The sequence below is a fragment of the Rissa tridactyla genome, chromosome 7 (genome assembly GCF_028500815.1).
Source record: "Rissa tridactyla isolate bRisTri1 chromosome 7, bRisTri1.patW.cur.20221130, whole genome shotgun sequence".
Lineage (NCBI taxonomy): Eukaryota > Metazoa > Chordata > Aves > Charadriiformes > Laridae > Rissa > Rissa tridactyla.
In genome coordinates, this window is record NC_071472.1 from 38,320,780 (window position 1) to 38,341,688 (window position 20,909).

Genomic DNA, 20,909 nt, shown 5'->3' on the forward strand with positions numbered 1-20,909 from the left:
AGTGCACTGCCTTTTAATTTGCAGTGTTAGATCAGTAATACTGTTAACACGTTTCATCTTTTAACTTATGAGAAGAGTTTCGACTGGTGCCCATTTGTTTCATCCTCTTTGGTACAAATTACTGCATAAAAACAAAGCAGAGAACTAAACATTCTTACTTCCCCAATTATTTTTTGTGCGTCATCTCTAGTTCTACATTGGTAAACAATGTCCCTAATCGTCACGTCAGTTTTGCTTTCAGGTCTATAAGATACCAGAGTTCTTTTATGTTCTGACAGTACTAGAAAGATTTTTGCCGTTAATCAAATGGAATTAAGTGATTTCTCCCTCACACTTTTCTTTAAAGAATTTCTGTAACAGGTGTCATTTGCCGGCAATCTGATAATTACTGTCCATTAGCTTATTCTAGGTAACATATCCAGATTAACGTGCATACAGCTGCATACTATTTAGCCTGATCACTTAATTTATGATACATCAAAGTACTGACCTAGGCTTTTTCCTGCAGATGAATTCATGTGGCCTTCGCTAACTCCATTAACCACCTTATCAAAACCAGGTAAGACCTGGAACTGATATACCCTTCTGCAAGAAGAATCTCAACATCGTGTATCGCAGTCATGCCGGGGAAACGCTCCTGAAGTTTATTAACCGCCTTTCAGCTTAAATATATGACAAAATTTGGTCTTGAGTGTTCTGTATCTTTCACTTAAAACATGTATGTGGGGTTTTTTTGCAAAAGGTGACAGCTCAAGAAGCATCTTGTGAAGAATTGAGACGTAGTTCTGGCAAACATTTGTGTTTTTCAAAAATAATCAATTCCACTGAAGCACAAATACATACCAGTTTGGAAACACGCATCAGAAAGAAGCTACATCCTTTCAAATTTTCCCACTCATTCCCCTCTCTTTAGAGGGAGCTTATTTCAAAGGTGCCATGAATCCTTGTTACTTTTTGTAGAGACATAATTTTAGCATTAGCATTTTAGCACTCTGTTGGTGCTGCAATACCGAGCCAACAGAAAAAAAAATATTAGAAAATAAGTTTATTGATTCCTATAAATTCATATGTTGAAATCATACATAAAAATATTTTAAAAGTATGAGTTTACCCACAAAGACAATCTTCATGATAAAATTTTGTCTTTTCCACATAATCTCTGGAATTAAAGTCCATGTAGTCAAACTCCTTTTTTTAATGATCTAAAACTAAAAAGAATTCCAGTCGCCAACAGGTAACATGGGTTTCCAGTGCATGAATTCCAACATACAGCTGGAACATGAAGACTCAGATAATATATCCTGCAAATATTGAATATAAATATGAAGTGTAATTCTAATAATGTTAGAGTTACATAGATTTTTTAGAATACAAGATTTAATGCTCATGACAGGGCCAAGGAAAAATTCCCTGTCATTGTGTGCTTAGGGGCATCACCTGTTTTCATGTAGCATTTAACTTTGCAGATGCAACTGCAGCAGTAATTTCTCTCTACAGAATAGTTTTCTCATATTCTGACACAGAAAACAAGTTACGTATTTATTCTTAATATAAAACTGAACTTTAGAAAAGCCTTTTCAAGTGTTACCAGCAGCATAAGACATTATGCAACAAACGCTAGCAAGTTACCCACAGAAAAGTTGGCGTATGGGATCTACAAAGAAAGCGAAGCTGTTGCATGACTGGCATGGATGGAAGGAACAGCTAAAGACAGCCTCGGAAGTGACATTACCAGAACTGCAGCAGGTGCTCTCCAGAAAAAATTTAAATATTCCACTAAAAGACATGCCCACACCCCCATCTGGCAAGGGAGGAGCTACTCTCTAGTAGAGATACCAGTCCTATAGATGATGAGATACCTGTTTTTCCGAAAACTTTATTCAATCTTTCTTTCTACCCCTGAGAAGCCTAGCAGCAAGAAACTCTTGCAAGAAGATCTGTTCCACTCTGACTTGCTTTGTTGGCTAAAAGCTGAAGTGCATCACTGATGCACGGCCTTTAAAGGGGCCATTTTGCACCACAATATGTGCAAGGCAAAAATGAGACTAAATCCAGACAGCCAAAAGCTCTTTTAGAATGACGGTACGGAACCGAACTCCGCTCTTTGCTCTTGATCAGGTAGCAAAGCAAACATGAATCTGCACTACAGCACTCCCTCTTTTGGCACTGTTACTTCAAAGTCTCAGAGTTATAATTGATCTTTTCAACATTTCTAATCTTTTTTCTTTGGTGACCAGATACCTGCTCTGATGCAGAACAAGAACACTGGAGTGCACAACTTCATTTCTTTGAACTCACAGGAATAAAGCCATTTAAGGTAGTCTGTATTTTTTAATGATACAAGTAACTTGGAGGAATTAGGTCTTTTTGGTATGTACAATGAAAAAGTGCATTAAAAAAAATTCTGTAATACATTTAAGTTACTGTAGGTAAATGAAATTTCAAGTAGAGATGTATCAATTTACTATTAAAACCTCAAAGCCGTTAGCTTGTCAGGGATTTTCTGCTATGTTCAACAGTAGGTATATATTCTCCGGCTGAAAAGGGAGTCATCAAAACTGATGCAATTCTCAGAGCAGGGCAGTATCGAACCTCAAAAATCAAAGTAGCTTTCAGAAGAAACACTCAAAAAATATATAAATGGATTCCTACTCATACATATAACAAAGTAAAGGATGAAAATACCAGCATCTTGCGCTACAGAGTCAGTCATACACACAATCCAGTGGAACTCAATATAGAAAAAAAGTATTGTGAAAATGTATTTGGTATAGGAAAAATCAAACTACAATTACCTATAAAAGGAGTATCAAAGGCATGCTAATATGACAAGCCATCTTTCCTGGTTTCAGCTGGGATAGAGTTAACTTTCAGCAGAAGCTGAGAGGGAGCACAGCCAGGACAGCTGACCCAGACTAGCCAAAGGGATATTTGGTACTGTATGACATCATGCTCAGTATAAAACTGGGGGCATTGGCCGGGGGCAAGGCGAGGGCAGGGTGGTGGTGGTGGGGCGTGGGGAAAGGGCAGGGAACACGGATTGCTGCTCCAGAATGGGCTGAGTGCCAGGTTCCAGGTGGTGAGCAATTGCACTGTGTATCATTTGCTTAGTATATTCTTCTATCAGTATTATTGTTATCATTTTTCTCTTCCTCCGCTGTTCTATTAAACTGTTGTTATCCCAAACCCACAAGTTTTACCTCCTTCTTTGTGATTCTCCTCCCCATCCCACTGGGGAGGGGAGGAATGAGCAAGCCGCCGCATGGTACTTAGTTGCTGGCTGGAGCTAAACCATGACAGTCCTTTTATGCACCCAACAGGAGGCTCAAAGGATTGAGATAAAACCAGATCTGAACAGAACATGTTAAAACATGTTGTATTTGTAATAAGCATTCACCGCTCTGGTGAGACCCCACCTGGAGCTCTGGAGTCCTCACCACAACAAAGACATGGACCTGTTGGAACGGGTCCACTGGGAGGGCCATGAAGATGATCAGAGGGCTGGAGCACCTCTCCTATGAAGACGGTTGGGGTTGTTCAGCCTGGAGAAGAGAAGGCTCCGGGGAGACCTTATAGGGAATGGAGTGGAGAGGAGCAAGAGGATGAGGGGTAGTGGTTTTAAACTGAAAGACAGGAAGATTTAGATTAGATATTAGGAAAAAATTCTTTACTGTGAGGGTAGTGAGACACTGGAACAGGTTGGCCAGGGAAGCTGTGGATGCCCCATCCCTGGAAGAATTCAAGGCCAGGCTGGATGGGGCTTTGAGCAACCTGGTCTAGTGGGAGGTGTCCCTGCCCGTGGCAGGGGGGTTGGAACGGGATGATCTTTAAGGTCCCTTCCAACCCGAACCATTCTATGATTATATTAGTTTAATAGTTGCAGGTCACAGTGTTGCTTTATTTGTTCTCAGAGTTGTGTTATGTAACACCTTACTTGCTGTATATGCTGTTTATCAGTATTTATGTGCTGCTCTTTACTCGTAGGAGTTGGATCAAGGTTACCGCTTTGCTGTATGGAGCAACACTGGCTTATGGTATAAAAAAAAATATCATTGATTTTAAGACCAATATTGTATTTGTATTCAGAATTGCCATCATCTTTGTACTTTGGGAGCCATCTAGCGGAAACTATTAACGATTGCATTTTTTACCTTTTCTCGGAGAGCCAATCTGTGGTGGAGGCACCTTCCTTCATCTTCCTCTTCTCCATGCTAATTACAATAGCTCTTAAGAACTTTTAATATTCTTAGGATGTTCAAACCAGCATGTTCCTATTTCTATGTCTTCTGAATGTATTTCTGGTCTTAAAATTGTTTAAGGTTAACAAGCAATTTAGGAATATGACCGAGGCTCTGCCAAAGTATGGTGATAGGCGTAAGGGCATGCAGGAAAATATGGGCAAGTATCTAGAGAACTACTCACCCCCAATGGTCGGAACTTACTTCACTCATGAACGACTACAGGACCCTTATAAAGTGACAGAATGTTTGAAAGAAAAATGCTGTGGCTATTCCAGGGAGGCACAACTTACTGCGCTGTGCTGGGCCCTGGCCAGTATCTACCAAACACTGCATGATACTGTGCAGCACCCTCCAGGAGAAGAGAGGGAAAATAAACCAACAGGTACCGCAATTATTCCAACCCCTGCGACAGGCATTATGGCTACTCCAACCCCTGCAACAGGTGCTGTGGCTACTCAAAACCCGAAGGCAGGCGCTCCAGCTGAACCAGAAAACCAACTTGTGCCGGTATCAGTTGCCCCTGTACATAAGAAGAAATACACAAAAAAATCAGTTTGCTTAGATCACAATGAACCAGGGCCATCGTGAGAACAGAAGAAAGAGTAGGACCAGAGATAATCACCCAGTCCCTATCCCTGAGTGAGCTGCAAGATAGGTGAGAAGATTTCAGCTGCCATCCAGGTGAGCACATTGTTACTGGCTGCTCCAATGCTGGGATAATGGGGCCAGTAGTTTGGGATTAGAGAGTAGGGAAGTCAAGCAGCTGGAATCCCTGTCTAGAGAGGGGGCATTAACAAGGTGATTGGGAAAAAGACACAAGCCCCCAGCCTCTGGAGGGGACTTCTGTCAGGCGTGAAGGAAAGGTACTCCTTTTCAAGGAAGCTCTTACATGTGACCAAAGGCAAGTAGACCACCATGGAGAGAGGCATCCAGTACCTGAGGGAATCAGCCATGCTGGAGGTGATTTAGAATGATCTGAGTAACGAGCAATTACCCACCGATCCAGACGAAGTCCAATGCACACAACCCATGTGGCAGAAGTTTCTATGGAGTGCACCATCATTGCATGCCAACTCACTGGCTGTACTATCTTGGAAAGAAAACAAGGGACAAACAGTGGGTGAACTGGCTGGTCAACTCCAGAAACACAAAGGAAGTTTCACTTCCTCCCTATGGGCCTGCACCTCAGCTGTGGAGAAACTGCCAGACACATTAGCTGAAAAACTGCCTGAGAACTGTCCCAAGAGTTCCAGTGATTCAAGGACAGGTTCTGACCCCACCTGTACGGACCAGTGTCTCAGCTGGGGAGATGGCTCCCTGCCCCTGCAGGTCTAACGGTGTGGTACAGGGGGCATGGTGGCTGGCTTGGCGGGAGGCACATGAGCTGCTGGTCATGTACGCAAAGAGTCCCCAGCCACATACCCCGGATACCCAAGGCCACCAGAGACCACCTCAGCCAATGAGCCTATTGAGGAGACCCCTCAACCAATCAGAGCTGTATATGACCACAACCAAAAACAGATGACCACAGTTCAGATCCGACGATCCGACCCAGGCTATAAAACTGGGCACCCACTGGAGACCCGCTTTGAGTGGTTCTCCTCAGAGCAGGGGGGTCTTGTAATTGGAAGCCCTCCCTTTGGGTTGGGACACCGTCCAAACTAACTTCCCGGGATTGAGTGTCCTCACCTTACAGGTGAGTGGTTTGTGCATTTTGAGTCATCGTTCTAAGCTTACATTCAGTTACGCACCATGTAATATTAGTTCCCAACTGACATCCTGAACCGGTTAGTGTCTGCCCAGGTGTCTGTAATATAAGATTCCTGTTCAGTTTGACTCTTCTACCTTTTTCCTGACACCACTAAAACCAATTTTTGGAACATATTTTTGTCAGTCTTACCCTTCTGCGACACCAGTGCAAAAACCTAACGGGGAGTGGAGACTAACAGTAGAGTGTCATGGCCTGAATGAAGTGCTGCTGTGCCAGACACACTAGAACTCCAATACAAACTGTATCAAAGGCAGCCAAGTGGTACGCTACAACTGTTATCACTAATGCGGGTTTCTGTCAATCCCTTTGGCAGCCCTACCCTTTTGCCATGGACTAATTCAGGCTGTCCTGTAACAGGGTGAAGCTCCGGAACACCTGCAATACATTGACGACATCATCATAGAATCATATAGGTTGGAAAAGACCCTTGGGATCATCGAGTCCAACCATCAACTCCACTCTACGAAGTTCTCCCTTACACTGTATCCCTTAACACCACATCTAAATGAGTCTTAAACACATTCAGGGATGGTGACTCCACCACCTCCCTGGGCAGCCTATTCCAGTGTCTGACCACTCTTTCTGTGAAGAATTTTTTCCTAATACGGGGCAACACAGCAGAAGATGTTCATGAGAAAGGGAAGAAAATAGTTCAAAGCTTTCTGAAAGGCAGTTTTGCCATAAAACAAAGTAAGGTCAAGGGATCTGCACAGGAGATCCAGTTTTTAGGAACAGGCATCCTCAGATCCAAATGGATTTGATCCACAAAACAGCAGCTATTTCTCCACCAATTAGCAAGAAGGAAACAATCTTTCTTAGGCATGGAAGGTGCATATTCCAAATTACACTCTAATTGTAAACCCTTTCCATCAAGTGACCTGAAAAATGATTCTTAATGGGGCCCTGAGCAATGACAAGCTTTTGAACAAATCAAACAGGAAGTAGTTCATGCAGTAGCTCTGGGACCAGCCTGGGCAGGACAATGTGTTAAAAATGTGCTCTACACCACAGCCAGGGAGAATGGCCCTACCTGCAGCCTCTGGCAGAAAGCACCAGGGGAGACTTGTGGTTGACCCCCAGGGTTTTGGGGTTCGGGATATAGGGGATGTGAGGCCCACTATACCCCAAGTGAAAAAGATATTGGCAGCATATGAAGGGGTTCGAGCTGCTTCAGAAGTGGTTGGTACAGAAGCACGGCTCCTCTTAGCACCTCAACTGCCGGTGCTGGGATGGATGTGCAAAGAAAGGGTCCCCTCTACACATCATGCAACTGATGCTACATGGAATAAGTGGATTGCACTGATCACACAGGAGGCTCGAATGGGAAACCCCAGTCGCCCAGGAATCTTGGAAGTGATCATGGACGGGCCAGAAGGCAAAGATTTTGGAGTATCACCAGAGGAAGAGGTGACACCTGTGGAAGAGGCCCCACTGTATAGTAAACTGCCAAAAAATGAGAAGCAATATGCCCTGTTCACCCATGGGTCCTGTCATATTGTGGGAAAACATCAGAGGTGGAAGGCTGCTGTGTGGAGTCCTATACAACAATCACAAACTGCTGAAGGACAAGGTGAATTGAGCCAGTTTGCAGAGGTGAAAGCCATCCAGATGGCTTTAGACACTGCCGAACAAGGATAGGGAAGCCCAGTGTGTACCTCATGGGGATTTGATTTTGGGTGAGAATAGCCAATGAATCAAATTGTAAGATGTTAATTGCTAAATAACCCTGCCACTGTATGTCATCACTACTACAGTCGCTATATGCCATATCAATGGTATTACAGTAAGAATCATCCAAATTAACGAAGGATGAACTTTGACGAAACCAAGCAAAGTGCAGCGGTGAGGGAACTAGAACTGGCTTCAACAGTTAGCACTCTTATATTCAACTGCCTTTATCTCAACCCATGAGTTTTACCTCTTTCTTTACGATTTTCTTCCCCATCCCACCACAGAGGGAAAGAGGGAGCAGCAGCATGGTACTGAGTTGCCAGCTGGGGCTAAACCATTACGCCATCTTCACCTCTGAAGCAGGTAAATTGTATAATTAAGCCAAATTATTTTGGCCAATTAAAATTATGGACTTATCTGAGCACTTATCTTAAACTTACGTGTGAACTCAAGAGGAACATCATATTTTGTTCATGAAGCAACTGCACACCAGAAAGGTGGATTAATGTATTGCTAGTACCATTCTGGTTACCTTGCATATTCTTCTAGAAACAGGACTCGAAAACTGTCAATCCCAAAACAAGAGACATTTCACAGTAGTGTTTCCTGAGTAAGTATTCCCAGAAGCCCAGCTGCGTAGGACATTTCCTACAACTCTCGAGTGTTCTACAGGGCAGACCACTGAGTGTACCTCAACCCACAGTTTAGATACAGGCATTGTATGTTTGGGTCTTGGTATAGAACCTTAACCAAGCTCTAAGGGAAACATTTATAAAGCTTTTTTAGGATGATTTATAATCTAATTGCCAGAGCCAAAATGCTGGAACTTATTTCATCAGCGGAACAGATTAAAAGCCACAGAAAGACGTTCTATATACCACTGTATGATGCACATTAAGGGATGCATCTACTTTTCTGTTAGCCAAAGCTGAAACGATCACTTTGACAAGATGAACATTAAAAATAAAGAATATTCTGATGGCCTTTTCCTTCCTCTATACATATCTTAGTTACATTTCATGCGTTCATGACTTTTGGTAAATTTAACTCTAAGATGAGTCATAAGTAGTATTTATATTACAGTATAGACCAAATTTTGCGATCTGCTCTCTCATGCTCATAAAAAAAAACCCCAACTTTTAAAGCCTGTTTAACCCCTCTGTGATGCACAACCTAGACAAAAGCAGCTCAGGCTGGCAAAATGTAGGCACATAAACCTGCGATGATCTTCCATTTTTTAAAACAAAAAATAAAAAGTAACAGTCTTGAACTTTCCTGCTAAGGGAAACTATTTCAAAGGCTTAATTTGTCTAAACTTGCATACCTTTTCATTATGGGCCAAACTCTAACTTACAAATCTGCAGGGATTCAAGATTCAACTGGCTCAACAGCATGCAGAAGAGATTTTAACTAATGATGAAGCCAAAACAAGACATTGGGATCAGCAGAAGCGGCAGCTCCACATGCTACCAGAACCGGTCCTTTTCTGCTGGATGTGGCCACTTCACAGCAGATGACAATCTTCAACGTCAACAGTTCATAACAAAGCAGATTAAAGCAAAGCAGACTGGCAACATCTTAAGACAGCAGGGACCACGAATTGCAGTGGTCACAGAGCTTGCAGACTTCCCCCTTCTGCCACTGCTATATGGAATGGCAACCTTTTGCAGCGGGATGGGCACACAGGGAGGGCAGTAATGCTATAAAGCTCCGCTCCTAAATCCAACAGAGCTCATCTGCTGGTGTCATGGAAGTAACTGATGAAACATTTTACATCATACAAAGAAGCAGTAACAGATCCCTAGAAAAGTTCACATATAAAATACTGTACAGATGGTCACATTGATTAGGAACAAGGCTGAGGGATGGCTTTAACTAGTCTACCAATGAATTAGCAATAAGTATGAAAAAATTAGAATGCATGCCTACATTTCTCACTGTACATTCCCAGAGGTACATCCAAGAATGACAGGCTAATTAAAATGTGGGCCTTCCCTATACTGACAGCAAAATCAGGAACTGGAAAATTTTAGTAGTAGCATATCCCTGTTTTCAGTTCACATTGAATATCAACTGCCCAGTTGACATTTAGTAACTCAATCTGTATATTTTAAAAAAATGTAACTTTTCTTGATACTAGAAAACAACATTTCCCTTGTAAATCCAACACTGCAGCATTACAGAAGCAGCCAAGAGGTCAATAACCAGCAGGGAAAGCAACAACACAAAGCACATTGTGTTTTAATTTATAGGAATAAGTGGCCTCTCCTCTCTTTTCTTCCAGATATTGTTTTTGCTATCTCTTTTCATGATAGACGGTCTATCCCTTTTTTTAGCAGAAGGGATACCAGATTCATGACTTCCTGATACGGTTTTTCTTCTTAGACCTTCTTCATCATGCTGCTCTACAGCTGGCCCATTCCCTCCATCCAGAATGTGCCTCACAGCCTGGTCCTCTGGAGTGCAAACAGTAGTCCCACTTTCACTGCTACTCAAATCCAGATCTTCCAAATAAAGGATCTTCGAATGTGGCATATTTTTTATGAAAGTTTTCTCTCTCTCCAGTTTCCTACTGGGATGATGCTCATTCATGTCCACACCAGAGTCCAGACTGGTATCATTACTCTCTGTTTTTCTGCCCTTTTTCAGATCTATGAAAGAATGCCTCACTTGAGCGATCGGCTTCCCATCCAGGGACACAAACCATGCTCGGGGGTGCGGAGATGGTTTTCCTTTAGAGAGTTCCAATAATGTTTGTTCTGAAATACCTTGAAGTTCAGATGAAAATGGAGTCATTACAACTGCTTCGTTCAACGTCCCAGGAACAGACACAGATTCCAGTAAGCTGTTAGTGTACCGGCCCCAGTTTGATGTTTGAGAAGGTAAGCCCTCTTCACTATCTAATGTGCTGTTTTCATCTCTGCAGACAGAAGGCTGTGGATGAGAGTGCAATGGCATTTTCGGTAACGTTTGCATGTAACTGTCACGATTCATGGGTTCCACCATGGGGCTATATACTAATTGCCCTTTTCTTGGCAAAGTTGCTGATTTAGCAGGATGCAATTGTTCTGGGGAGTGGAAAAGGTCAGAAGTTTGAAGAATAGCAATAGGTTGATTGTAAATATGCATTAGATGTTCTGGGATATGGGAAAGCCCATACATCTCCTCTTTCAGTGAAAGGTACCTGTTTTGGTCCTGAATGTCCCTAGGAACCTGGGAAACAGTACTGTTACCATGCTTCTGCTGCTGTAAATGCCTAGCTACAGCATTAGGCTCCAGCGAATGGGCTGAATTTCTTGACTGACCAGTCTGACAGGATGACTGATAGGAAGCATCCTCTGCATACATTTTAAAATTGTCTCGTGATTTTCCATCTTCTGTGTCTATGGACATCCTTCTTTGAGGGCTGTATGAAGAAATCTTCTGTGTATACAACTGTGACTTATCCTCCAACTTTAAAGACCCTTTGACAGCATTGATGTGATTTATGTGAGTTGTTGATGTTGTCTGATCTTTTTTTATGACCTCCAGCTTAGTTGTATTTTTTTCCTTCTTTTGTGTCCGACCACATTTATCCCTATGCAAAAGAGATGCAAGGTGACTGCAGAGCATACTAGGAAATACTAGACTGTTGACTACCAGAGCTGAAGATTAGATTTTGGTTACAGTTATCATATAATGTGATGTCACAAACTTAAAATGAAATTCTGTAATAACTGTAATTTTTGAAGAAATATTAGGCTACACGTTATAGTTTAGCTAACGAAATGAGTCTCAACTTCAAAAGATTATTTTATCAACCTTAAACTCCATTCATGCTGAGCATATTAGAGCCTCTCTTTTTGCTTACCTGCAGTAACAAAGAAGAACAGCAAAAAATCCAATGATAATGACAACAGTACCTCCCAGTATGGCCGTAAGGAACACCGTGTGATAGGCTGTTATGTCCTTGGAAACCGCACTAATAATAGATTCTAGATTATCAAACAAAACCAAACAAGAATTAGTTCTCAAAAAACAAATAATTATGCTTGATATGCAGAACTGTAGCTAATAAATTAAACTACTTTTCCAGTGTTTTTGTGTTCCTATGGCACTACATTCCTCCTTCCCTTTTCACCTTGCTATTTCAGCAAACTATAAAATATACAAACTGGTTACAATACAATGGATCTTCAAAGGGTCATCTCAAGTACTAAAGCATTAGCGCAACATCTACTCAATTCCAGTCAAATTACATTTCTATTAGTTGTCCAAACTTACTTAGAAACATGGTCTACGTTTTCTATTTAGTGCTTCTGCCAGAAAGTGCTATCTGTTTTTAAATTTTGACATACTTCTCTGGTAAGAATGAATTTGCAAAATATGCAACAAGTCTACAGAAAACAGAATCCACTGGGACCATTTTTCCCAAGACTAATTTTCTTGTATTTCCTCCTGTCATACATGATCCTCAACAGTAAGGGGTACAGTCCTGCTGATTTTTAGATCTCCATAGTCATGGTTCCCTTGCAGTCCTCTTCCAAAAGATGGCGACAGTATAAACATGTAAGTTCAAATACGGTCTGGACTGTTCCCCTTACAGCATTTGAAGTTCTAGGAAATGGTTATGTGCACAAAGGCACACTATCAGGATTCAAACAAAAGTTATCCAACTGTTGAAACCACATGTCATTTTTCTCTGTTGTTAAATAAAGCAATCAAACAGACAGCCTTATGATACATTATTACTTGGGTCACTCAGTAATTTCTCTGCCAGTTGTTGCAATACCTCTTGTTCCAGGCAGCGGAGCTGCTATCCAGTAGCCTAAGTGTTGAGCAGTGTATGCCCATACTAATTGACCATCTGCTTCCTTTACGATTCCTAGGCCACGGCTTACCCAAGCACCTGAAAAAAAAAAAAAAAAAAGGACAAAATATTGCTCATGCCATGCAGGATTCTTCTATATCTCAAACAATTAGCAATTAAGCTATTGCCAAAAATACACAAGAAAAACTGAAACTTCTGACCTATACACTATTTATTACATAGCTTTAGCTAAACATGCAAACTCTTGACAATTTCATTGCAGATATCCCTGCGTGGACATTTACTTTGAAACAAGGCATCAACACTACTTACCGAAATTAATTTAATATAATTAATTTTGTATTAACAAATGTCTCTCATAGATATGCACACAAATCATTTGAAAATTCCTATTGTTAAGCATGTATGAAAGCCAAGGTTAAAAACAAAATCAAAGAGCAGATGATTTAAGCATACAAATACAAGTTTAACATTAGTAGGAAAGAACTTTAATCTAATAAACTACAATAGGATAAACAATATTTGTATTTAATGTTTCTCTCCTCCCTGCTCCAAGGCAGTAAGAGTTCAGTTAGCTCAAGGAAAGTCTATTGTTAGGGCACAGATTCCACACCATCTGTTTGGCAATGCAAAGGACAGGTATTATGGTATGCCAGCTTCTACAATTAATAAAGCATGCAGTAGAAGAGACAGAATTACACTTAATGCACTTGAACACATTTATTGTGGGCCATCTGTGAAATTCTAAGGACAGAAAACAGCCTTGTATAAACAACCTTACATTTTCAAACTGCAAACGCTGAGTAGAGAGAACCACCAGCTTTTTTAAAACAACAATAACCAAAGCATGCAAAAAGTAGAAGTCATATAAGCCACATAATTCAATTTTCCTCCAGGACCCTTCTTTCAGCAAAGCAAAAGGAAACATCTATCAGCAGGAGGTAAAGATGAAAACTGACACATGCCACATATGCGCGCACACACACACAATATCATTCGGCAGTAAAACTTGCAGCCTTCTCCTGGTACTTGTGATGGTTGGCAGAGGGCAATAGCAGCAGCAGCCACCCAGAGCCCTGAAAAAGGTGGTTTCTCAGTTACCTGGAAAACCTTTTGTCCAGAATCAGGAGCAAGACCAGCCGTAAGAGTCTTCCATCCCTAACTCTCATATGGAGGCAACAACAGATCCTCAAATTCTCTGTCCCATCAACTCTAAGGCAAGATGTCACTATACTGTTGTTTTACAAGTATAGAGGGTGGGCTTCTTACAGGCAGATAAAAAAAACAACACAAAACACCACTTATAAAATACAAAAAAATTCTAGGTCTCTAGAAGTCCTGTCTTCACTGAACAAACCTGTAAGAAGCTATATAATCTTTGCTATCCTCTTCAGTAAATTATACCTCCCCCCCAACAGACTCTATAGAAAATAGTATGTATTAGGAAAAACATTAAAATGTGATTTACGAGTAAGCACATATTGTCTATGATTTACTGCCACTCAAACAGAAGGTTATTTGTTCTTAATGTAATGTTGCAATGCAAGCTTTTTTTTTCCTGGTAATTCTATTAAAATCCAGAAAGTACTTTTAGTACTAATGAGGCAAAATATTTAGTGAGAAGGAAGCCACATTCAATATACATCATCAAATCCTGCATTTACAGCAGCTGTAATATAATATCAAAACCTCATTTTCCAGGAACAGTCTTGGTACTATTCCACCTGAAGTAACCCCAGGGAACACTGCACGAGCAGACACGTGAAAGCAGTTTCTATGGTTTTTTTCTACTGCATATGGGTCAATCCACACAACATCAAACACAGGTATGTTCCCTTACCACTATCAATACTGACATCGAAGCTCTAATTAACATTTACCCAAGGACTTCAGAGTTTAAAAGGATGTGTCTTGCTGGGGACATCCTGCGTATAACACCTTGGATGCCAGAGCCTCACTGTTCAGTGCAGTGGTAGCTCTCCATTCAGCTCCGATGGGGGCCTACTGCTGCTTACAGACACTCTTGAATGCTTGCTGGTGAGCTGAGATGTTCAGCTGTCCTCAGTCACCAGAACCTTGACTAAGGAATGCCTTGCTATTACTCGGTTACCGCAGGAAAAAGTGGTTATTGGGTCAGCATGCCATGCTCCTGCTCTTGCTCTACCCTAAGGAGGCATGTTGAGTAGGCCCCTCCACACCCACATACACATCACACAGTCGTTTATACTCGAACTTGACCCTGTGCCGAGCTTCTCTGTCGGCTTTTTAATAATGTTGTTGACTGAATTTTCTGTTTAGTGAGTTAAAACAGCTCAGTGTAGGTACAGATGAGCACAGGAGCTGGCAAAAACAGCTGTGGCAGCAAGAAATTACATCCCCTTGTGATATTTTACCTAAAAAACCCTTTGATGAAGAATGCTATCTCTTATCACCAGAAACCCCTCTGAAGTCTTCTAGGTGTATAGACAGACTTAATCTTCTACACCAAAAGTTATTCTATTCATTCTTCTCCCAAGAGAAAACCTAGCCAATTTTTTCTTAGCACATTCTTAATTCAAATTAATGCTCATTACAATAATCAGGTTTTTTCTTGAACATGTAAACAACACTTCGTTAGTGTCCTCTTCTGTACTTCCAACACTTTAATAACAGCTTTTTGCCTTAATAAGGAGTAAGACGCTTACCTCTTCACTCATTTGCATATTTCAAGACAAAATGTGACGAAAAGTACAAAGTACAATGTAAGACAATCAGTACACTAATCCACACACACCTAATACAGGACATCTAAATGGGATAAGTGTATATAGCTCATTACTCACTCTTAACTAAAATTAGACATGAAGGGATGACAAAAGGTTTAGAATGTTTAATCCCCAGCCTCCCCTTCCCATGCATACTCTAAGAACTATGTTGTTCCCTTTGATAACTCTTACTTCCCCTTCATTTCACTTTCTGAATTACTTTTGTTAACTGAAGTAACATCTATTCCAGTTTTAGCGTCAAAGGATCTGTAGACCTATACTCTAGGAAACAAAGCATCCCAATCTTCAATTCTGATCTGTTTTCTTTTAAGGCAGCATTCAGAAAATTAATAGGCGTAAAATTTAACATCACCTAAAATGTATCTTCCCTGAATGCTTAGCCTCCCATGGATAGGAATGCTAATGAATTTTACCAAAGCTTTTTGACCTAATGAAAACAGGGAAATTTCTTTGAACAATTCAAGCTAGTCAATCAAAAAACAATATAGAACCCCTAATAAAATTTGTGACTATTTACCACCACCTCATATATTAGTGCCATCACTGTTCCATGTCATACAGTGTCATGTGCCCAAAACTACATACATGTGCTACAAGGTAGAGTAACAAATAACTTAGCCCACTTACCAGTTGTCATATCGAACGTCCATGCAGGTATAGCATCTCCCAATTTTACGGTACTTGTGGAAAGAGGAAGTGTAATCTGAATGGCACCACTTACTTTCAGTTCTTTCCCAGTCAAAAGAACGTTTACGCATATTGCAGCAAGAGGAGCTAATTCCATGCTTTTGTAACCTGAATGTGAGAAATCTTGTCTGTAACTCTCCATCCATAGTGTAGTTAAAAAAAAAAAATAATTTAGAATTAAGAATCTATCACTGTAACTAAAGGCAAGCGCTCATTCACATCCAGCTACAGAGTCATCTGTCACCAACTTGGTCAAATAAAAATCAACATTTCTTCTCTTCTGGACTTTTAAAATCTTGTGATTAAAATAAAAACCAGTAATTTCTATACCAAATCTGTAAACGAGAAACAGACTTTTGACGTATAGGCTCAGTGTTGACTGTAGAACCAATGATTAGGCAAAACTTGGCTTACGGTGGGGGGAAGAAGGGCTTTTCCCCTCAGATAATTTGATTACAAATATGTTTTTTGTATAATTGCAATATACATAACATTGAGTCAAACTGAAGACATATACAAATATACGATTGCTGCATTTCTCCTTAGTGTAACAGTCCTCAAACTTTCCTGTAAGGATTAACTTTCTAATTTGGCAGTTGTAATTAACTGAATAGTTAATCAGGAGGCTTGTCAAAGCACTGAAAGGAAATGTTGCATATAAAAAGCTTTAAAATGCAGCCTGAAAGTTTGTTTCCTTTGTTTTCCTTACACTAATTTGCAAATATTTCAGAACACACAATATGACAGGATGGTGAAAGAAGCTGAAACAGAATTAATAAGTACCAGAATAATGTTAAATCTATGCAAGCTGTTAGAAGTTGGCTGTGACAAAACTCCTGGTGCATCAGATATCAATCAGCTTCCACCTCCCCTAAAAGGAAGCCTGCTCCTTTAGGAGTATATGAATAATTTAAAACACATGCCAGGGGAATTGAAAGGAAAACTCAAAGGGGAGAAACACTGCTTATTCTCTTATGCTTTACATTTAAAGAGGTGAAATATAGATAGGAAAGGTTTTTAAATATTTAAGTCGAGATATTAACATATATGATGATTTTAGTTCAATGAAAATTAAAGAGAGCATGACAAGTTTCAAATAAGCCATGTAGTGGCCTCCTCACGTGCTGCAATGAATTTAAGAGCCTCATGGCTTCAGGTCCACTGGGAATAAAAAGAACAAAAGAGAGATGGAACTGCACGTAGTACCACCTACCAGAGACTACTGTATTTATGCAAGTAAAAATAGCATCTGATAGACTGACAAATACTAAGAGATCCAACTGCGTATGAGCACAGTTACAGTGACTCATAAAACCACTTACTGCTTCTCCAGTGAAACAGATGCACAGAAAACGTTACTGCAATTGTGCTCTGTATACACAGTGACTACTTGGTTTCAAACGGGCTTACGCAGATTAACTGCCTGGGAGCCAAACGACATCTTCCATACAATCTTTATGCTATGTGTAAAGCTCTTAGAGCCAACCATTCTAGTGAAAGTGCAGAAAACTCCACAGCTGAAGTCAACTGCTGCAGCTTCACCAATCTCTTTAGGTTCACCTAATTTCCACTCTAGCCATAACCACATTTTTTAAGGTGTTTACTAAACCAGTACCACAGTCTCATGAAATCCCGAACATATACATATATACATATACACACATCTATATAAAAGGCGGACTCTAAAGGAGTATTTCAGTGTAGTAAGATACGTTATGGTCTCATACTACATGGAACAAGATAAAGAGAGAGACGGCTATTACTTACCTGATGTGTTTATAGCTTACTCCTATAGAACAAAGCTTTGTGATTTAACGCAATGGAAGCAGGTTCAGGCCCTTTTAATTTAAGCCTATGCTTTTCTGAAACACTCTGCACTCATATGCATTATAATTTAAAGATTTCTTCTTTTAAAAAAAATTCTTAAACAACACATTTACGTACCTGATTTATTAAGAAGAATCCCTGTTGTATAAAGAAAGCTGTCCACTTTCAAAAATTGCTCTGGCACTGTCAGAGAGGCGGTAACATTTGTAATATGGTGATTTGCTGGAAGCTTTATTAAAAATTTTGGAAACTGAACACTTGGTTGAGATTTGGCATCTGCAAAGGCGAAATATTTTGTCTTAGCAATGGTAAAACAGAAATCCATTTAGCATAACAACCTGTTTTCATCTATTTTCTCCACGGTTGGTGTATTTCTAGTCTAGCACTTGTCACAGTGTATTGGGTTTGCGTGCTAAGGTTTTGGTAGCAGGGTGGCTACAGGAGTTGCTTCTATAAGAAGCTGCTAGAAGCTTCCCCTATGTCCAATAGAGCGAATGCCAGCTGGCTCCAAGACAGACCTACTGCTGGCCAAAGCCATGCCCATCAGTGACAGTGGTAGTGCCTCTGTGATAACACGTTTAAGAAGGGAGGGGCGGAAAATGCGTAACTGCAGCTGGAGAGAGGAGCAAGAATATGAGAAAGAAGAAACTCTGCAGACACCAGGGTCAGTGAAGGAGGGGAAGGAGGCACTCCAGGCACCAGAGCAGAGATTCCCCTGTAGCCCATGGTGAAGACCACGGTGGGGTGGGCTGTCCCTCTGCAGCCCATGGCAGTTAATGGTGGAGCAGGTATCCACCTGCAGCCTATGGAGGACCCCACACTGCAGGCGGATGCCTGAAAGAGGCTATGACCCCATGGAAAGCCCTTGCAGGAGCAGGCTCCTGGCAGGACCTGTGGACCCGTGTGGAGCGGAGCCCATGCTGGAGCAGGTTTGCTGGCAGGACTTGTGACCCTGTGGGGGACCCATACTGGAGCAGTCTGCTCCTGAAGGACTGCACCCCATGGAAGGGATGCACACTGCTCCACAGTGGAGCAGTTTGCAAAGAACTGTAGCCCATGCGAAGGACTCATGTTGGAGAAGTTTGTGGAGAACTGTCTCTCATGGGAGGGACCCCACACTTATGCAGAAGAGCATAAGAAGTCCTCACCATGAGGGGGAAGGAGCGCCAGAGACAAGTGAGGAACTGACCACTACCCCCATTCCCCACCCCCCTGCACTGCTGGAGGGAGAAGGTAGAGAAATTGGAAGTAAATTTAAGCCCAGGAAGAACGGAGGAGTGGGGGGAAGGTGTTTTGAGATTTGTTTTTATTTCTCATTATTCTACTTTGATTTGATTGATAATAAATTAAACTAATTTCCCCAAGCCAAGTCTGGTTTGCCTGTGACAGTAACTAGTCAATGATTTCTCCCTGTCCTTATCTCAACCCACAAGCCTTTCGTTATATTTTCTCTCCCTTCTCCAGCTGAGGAGGGGGAGTGATAAAGCAGCTTTGGTGGGCACCTGGCATCCAGTCAGTGTCAGCCCACCACACACATCCACACAATTAACTGAAAATCTGGCTTTGAGTAGACAGGTATTATATGAGAATATGAACACACCTGGGTTTTTTTGTATATGTACAGATGGTTAATCACAAAGTATTTAGATTATTGTCTGCGTACACTGAACTTACCAGACAGTTTTCCAGTAATTAAGATAGTATCTTCAAACAGCCATATATTAGCTTGACTTTGTGGGAATAACGAAAGCGTCACAGACGAGTATACTGTGGAAAGTGATGATATGTTACACTATGCAACCAAAAAAAATCCTGTAAGATCTCCAATTCTGAAGGAATAGTGAATAGAGCAGTTAAAAAAAGAGAGTATATGAAGACTGCATAAATAAATTACTCCTATTGTCCAGAGCAGCAATTTTAGTGGTTAGGCAGGAAGACCTCTGCTGTATGTTTGCTACTGTCTTATGCCTTCTATGGATAAACAAGTGGCTAGAATTCTTAAGAGTGCATATCTTTTAAGAAAAATATAATCATTAACTTTTTTTTAAGAGCATGCAATAGTTAAACAAGGAAACTTGTGAGGAAAAACTGCTGCAAGGAAGCTGTAACAACAGGTAACAACAGCTGTAACAATGTACGTAAATATCTATTACACAGGACTCAAAGCACTGGCACTCCAGGAATCACTAAAAACGACATGATTTTTGTCAAAACACATTACCAGCCCTTTGCTAAGTCTAGGCAAACAATTTCTCAGAATACACTCATGGTATCTCAATATAACCTACTCAGAGTTGGTTATAATGGATTATTTTCTGTTTTACAATAATAAGCATTTTGAAAAGTCTAACAGATCATTCACCCTTATATCTACATTGACAGGCACCACCTCCCTTGACTGACTTCCTTCAGCTATTTTCAGTTGACGATAACTACCCAGACTGCTGAGGAAGAGAGAAATTTAATTACCGACAGATACAGTTTAATAATAGGACTGTAAGACGCTTACGTACTTGGCATTCTCCCAATCTTCCAAGGCAAAGGTGTTAAAATGTAGCCATCCTTGTATGATACGATAGTTAAGCTTAATCCCAATTTGTAGGGAACTTTTATTAACACAGCTCCATTGTTTCCAGTAAGAGTAGAATTTGTCTTTGTGTAGTTAACAAACACTTCTACAACCGCTTGTCGCAGGTACTGATGACTGATGATGTCATTTACTTGAACTTTTAGCATAAAAACAGATCCTATTAACAGAAAGAAAAAACAGGTCATAATACATCATAGCTAAGGACCATAATTTAAATCTGTAAAGAAGTCCTAGACTTTACGCCTTAGCTACTCATCCACTGTCCAGTGGATCTCTATCTCAACAGAGGGTAAACTCTGGCTAAAGGGAGGGGGGTAATCATACAATTGTATGTCACAGAGAAGAAGGAAGCAAAAAACCCTTGACATGGGGCACAAAGATGCCAAAAGGTGTTTACCAAACTCAGCAAATATAATAACTAACTAGTTAAAAAAAAATAAAAAAAAAAAATCAACAAACAAAACCAAAATTACAAAGCAATTCTTCCCCTTTTCATTTAAACTTGAACAACGCCTCTGTGACAATGTGAGATTCAACGTGCCTTGCA

At 40.8% G+C, this 20,909-nt stretch overlaps 1 protein-coding gene across 1 annotated transcript in view; it reads right to left on the reverse strand.

Annotated features, from left to right (window-relative positions):
- Nucleotides 1–937: 937 nt before the first annotated feature.
- FAM171B (family with sequence similarity 171 member B) overlaps nt 938–20,909 on the reverse strand; it is a 41,812-nt gene continuing 21,840 nt past the window's right edge. Inside the window, exons 2-8 of the mRNA XM_054209701.1 lie at nt 20,286–20,519; nt 19,447–19,539; nt 17,890–18,048; nt 15,886–16,053; nt 12,455–12,571; nt 11,534–11,657; nt 938–11,260 (exon numbers count right to left, since the gene is read on the reverse strand). Coding sequence (XP_054065676.1) covers nt 9,925–11,260; nt 11,534–11,657; nt 12,455–12,571; nt 15,886–16,053; nt 17,890–18,048; nt 19,447–19,539; nt 20,286–20,519 — 2,231 coding nt within the window. The 3' untranslated portion in view covers nt 938–9,924. The remainder of the gene's footprint in view (nt 11,261–11,533; nt 11,658–12,454; nt 12,572–15,885; nt 16,054–17,889; nt 18,049–19,446; nt 19,540–20,285; nt 20,520–20,909) is intronic.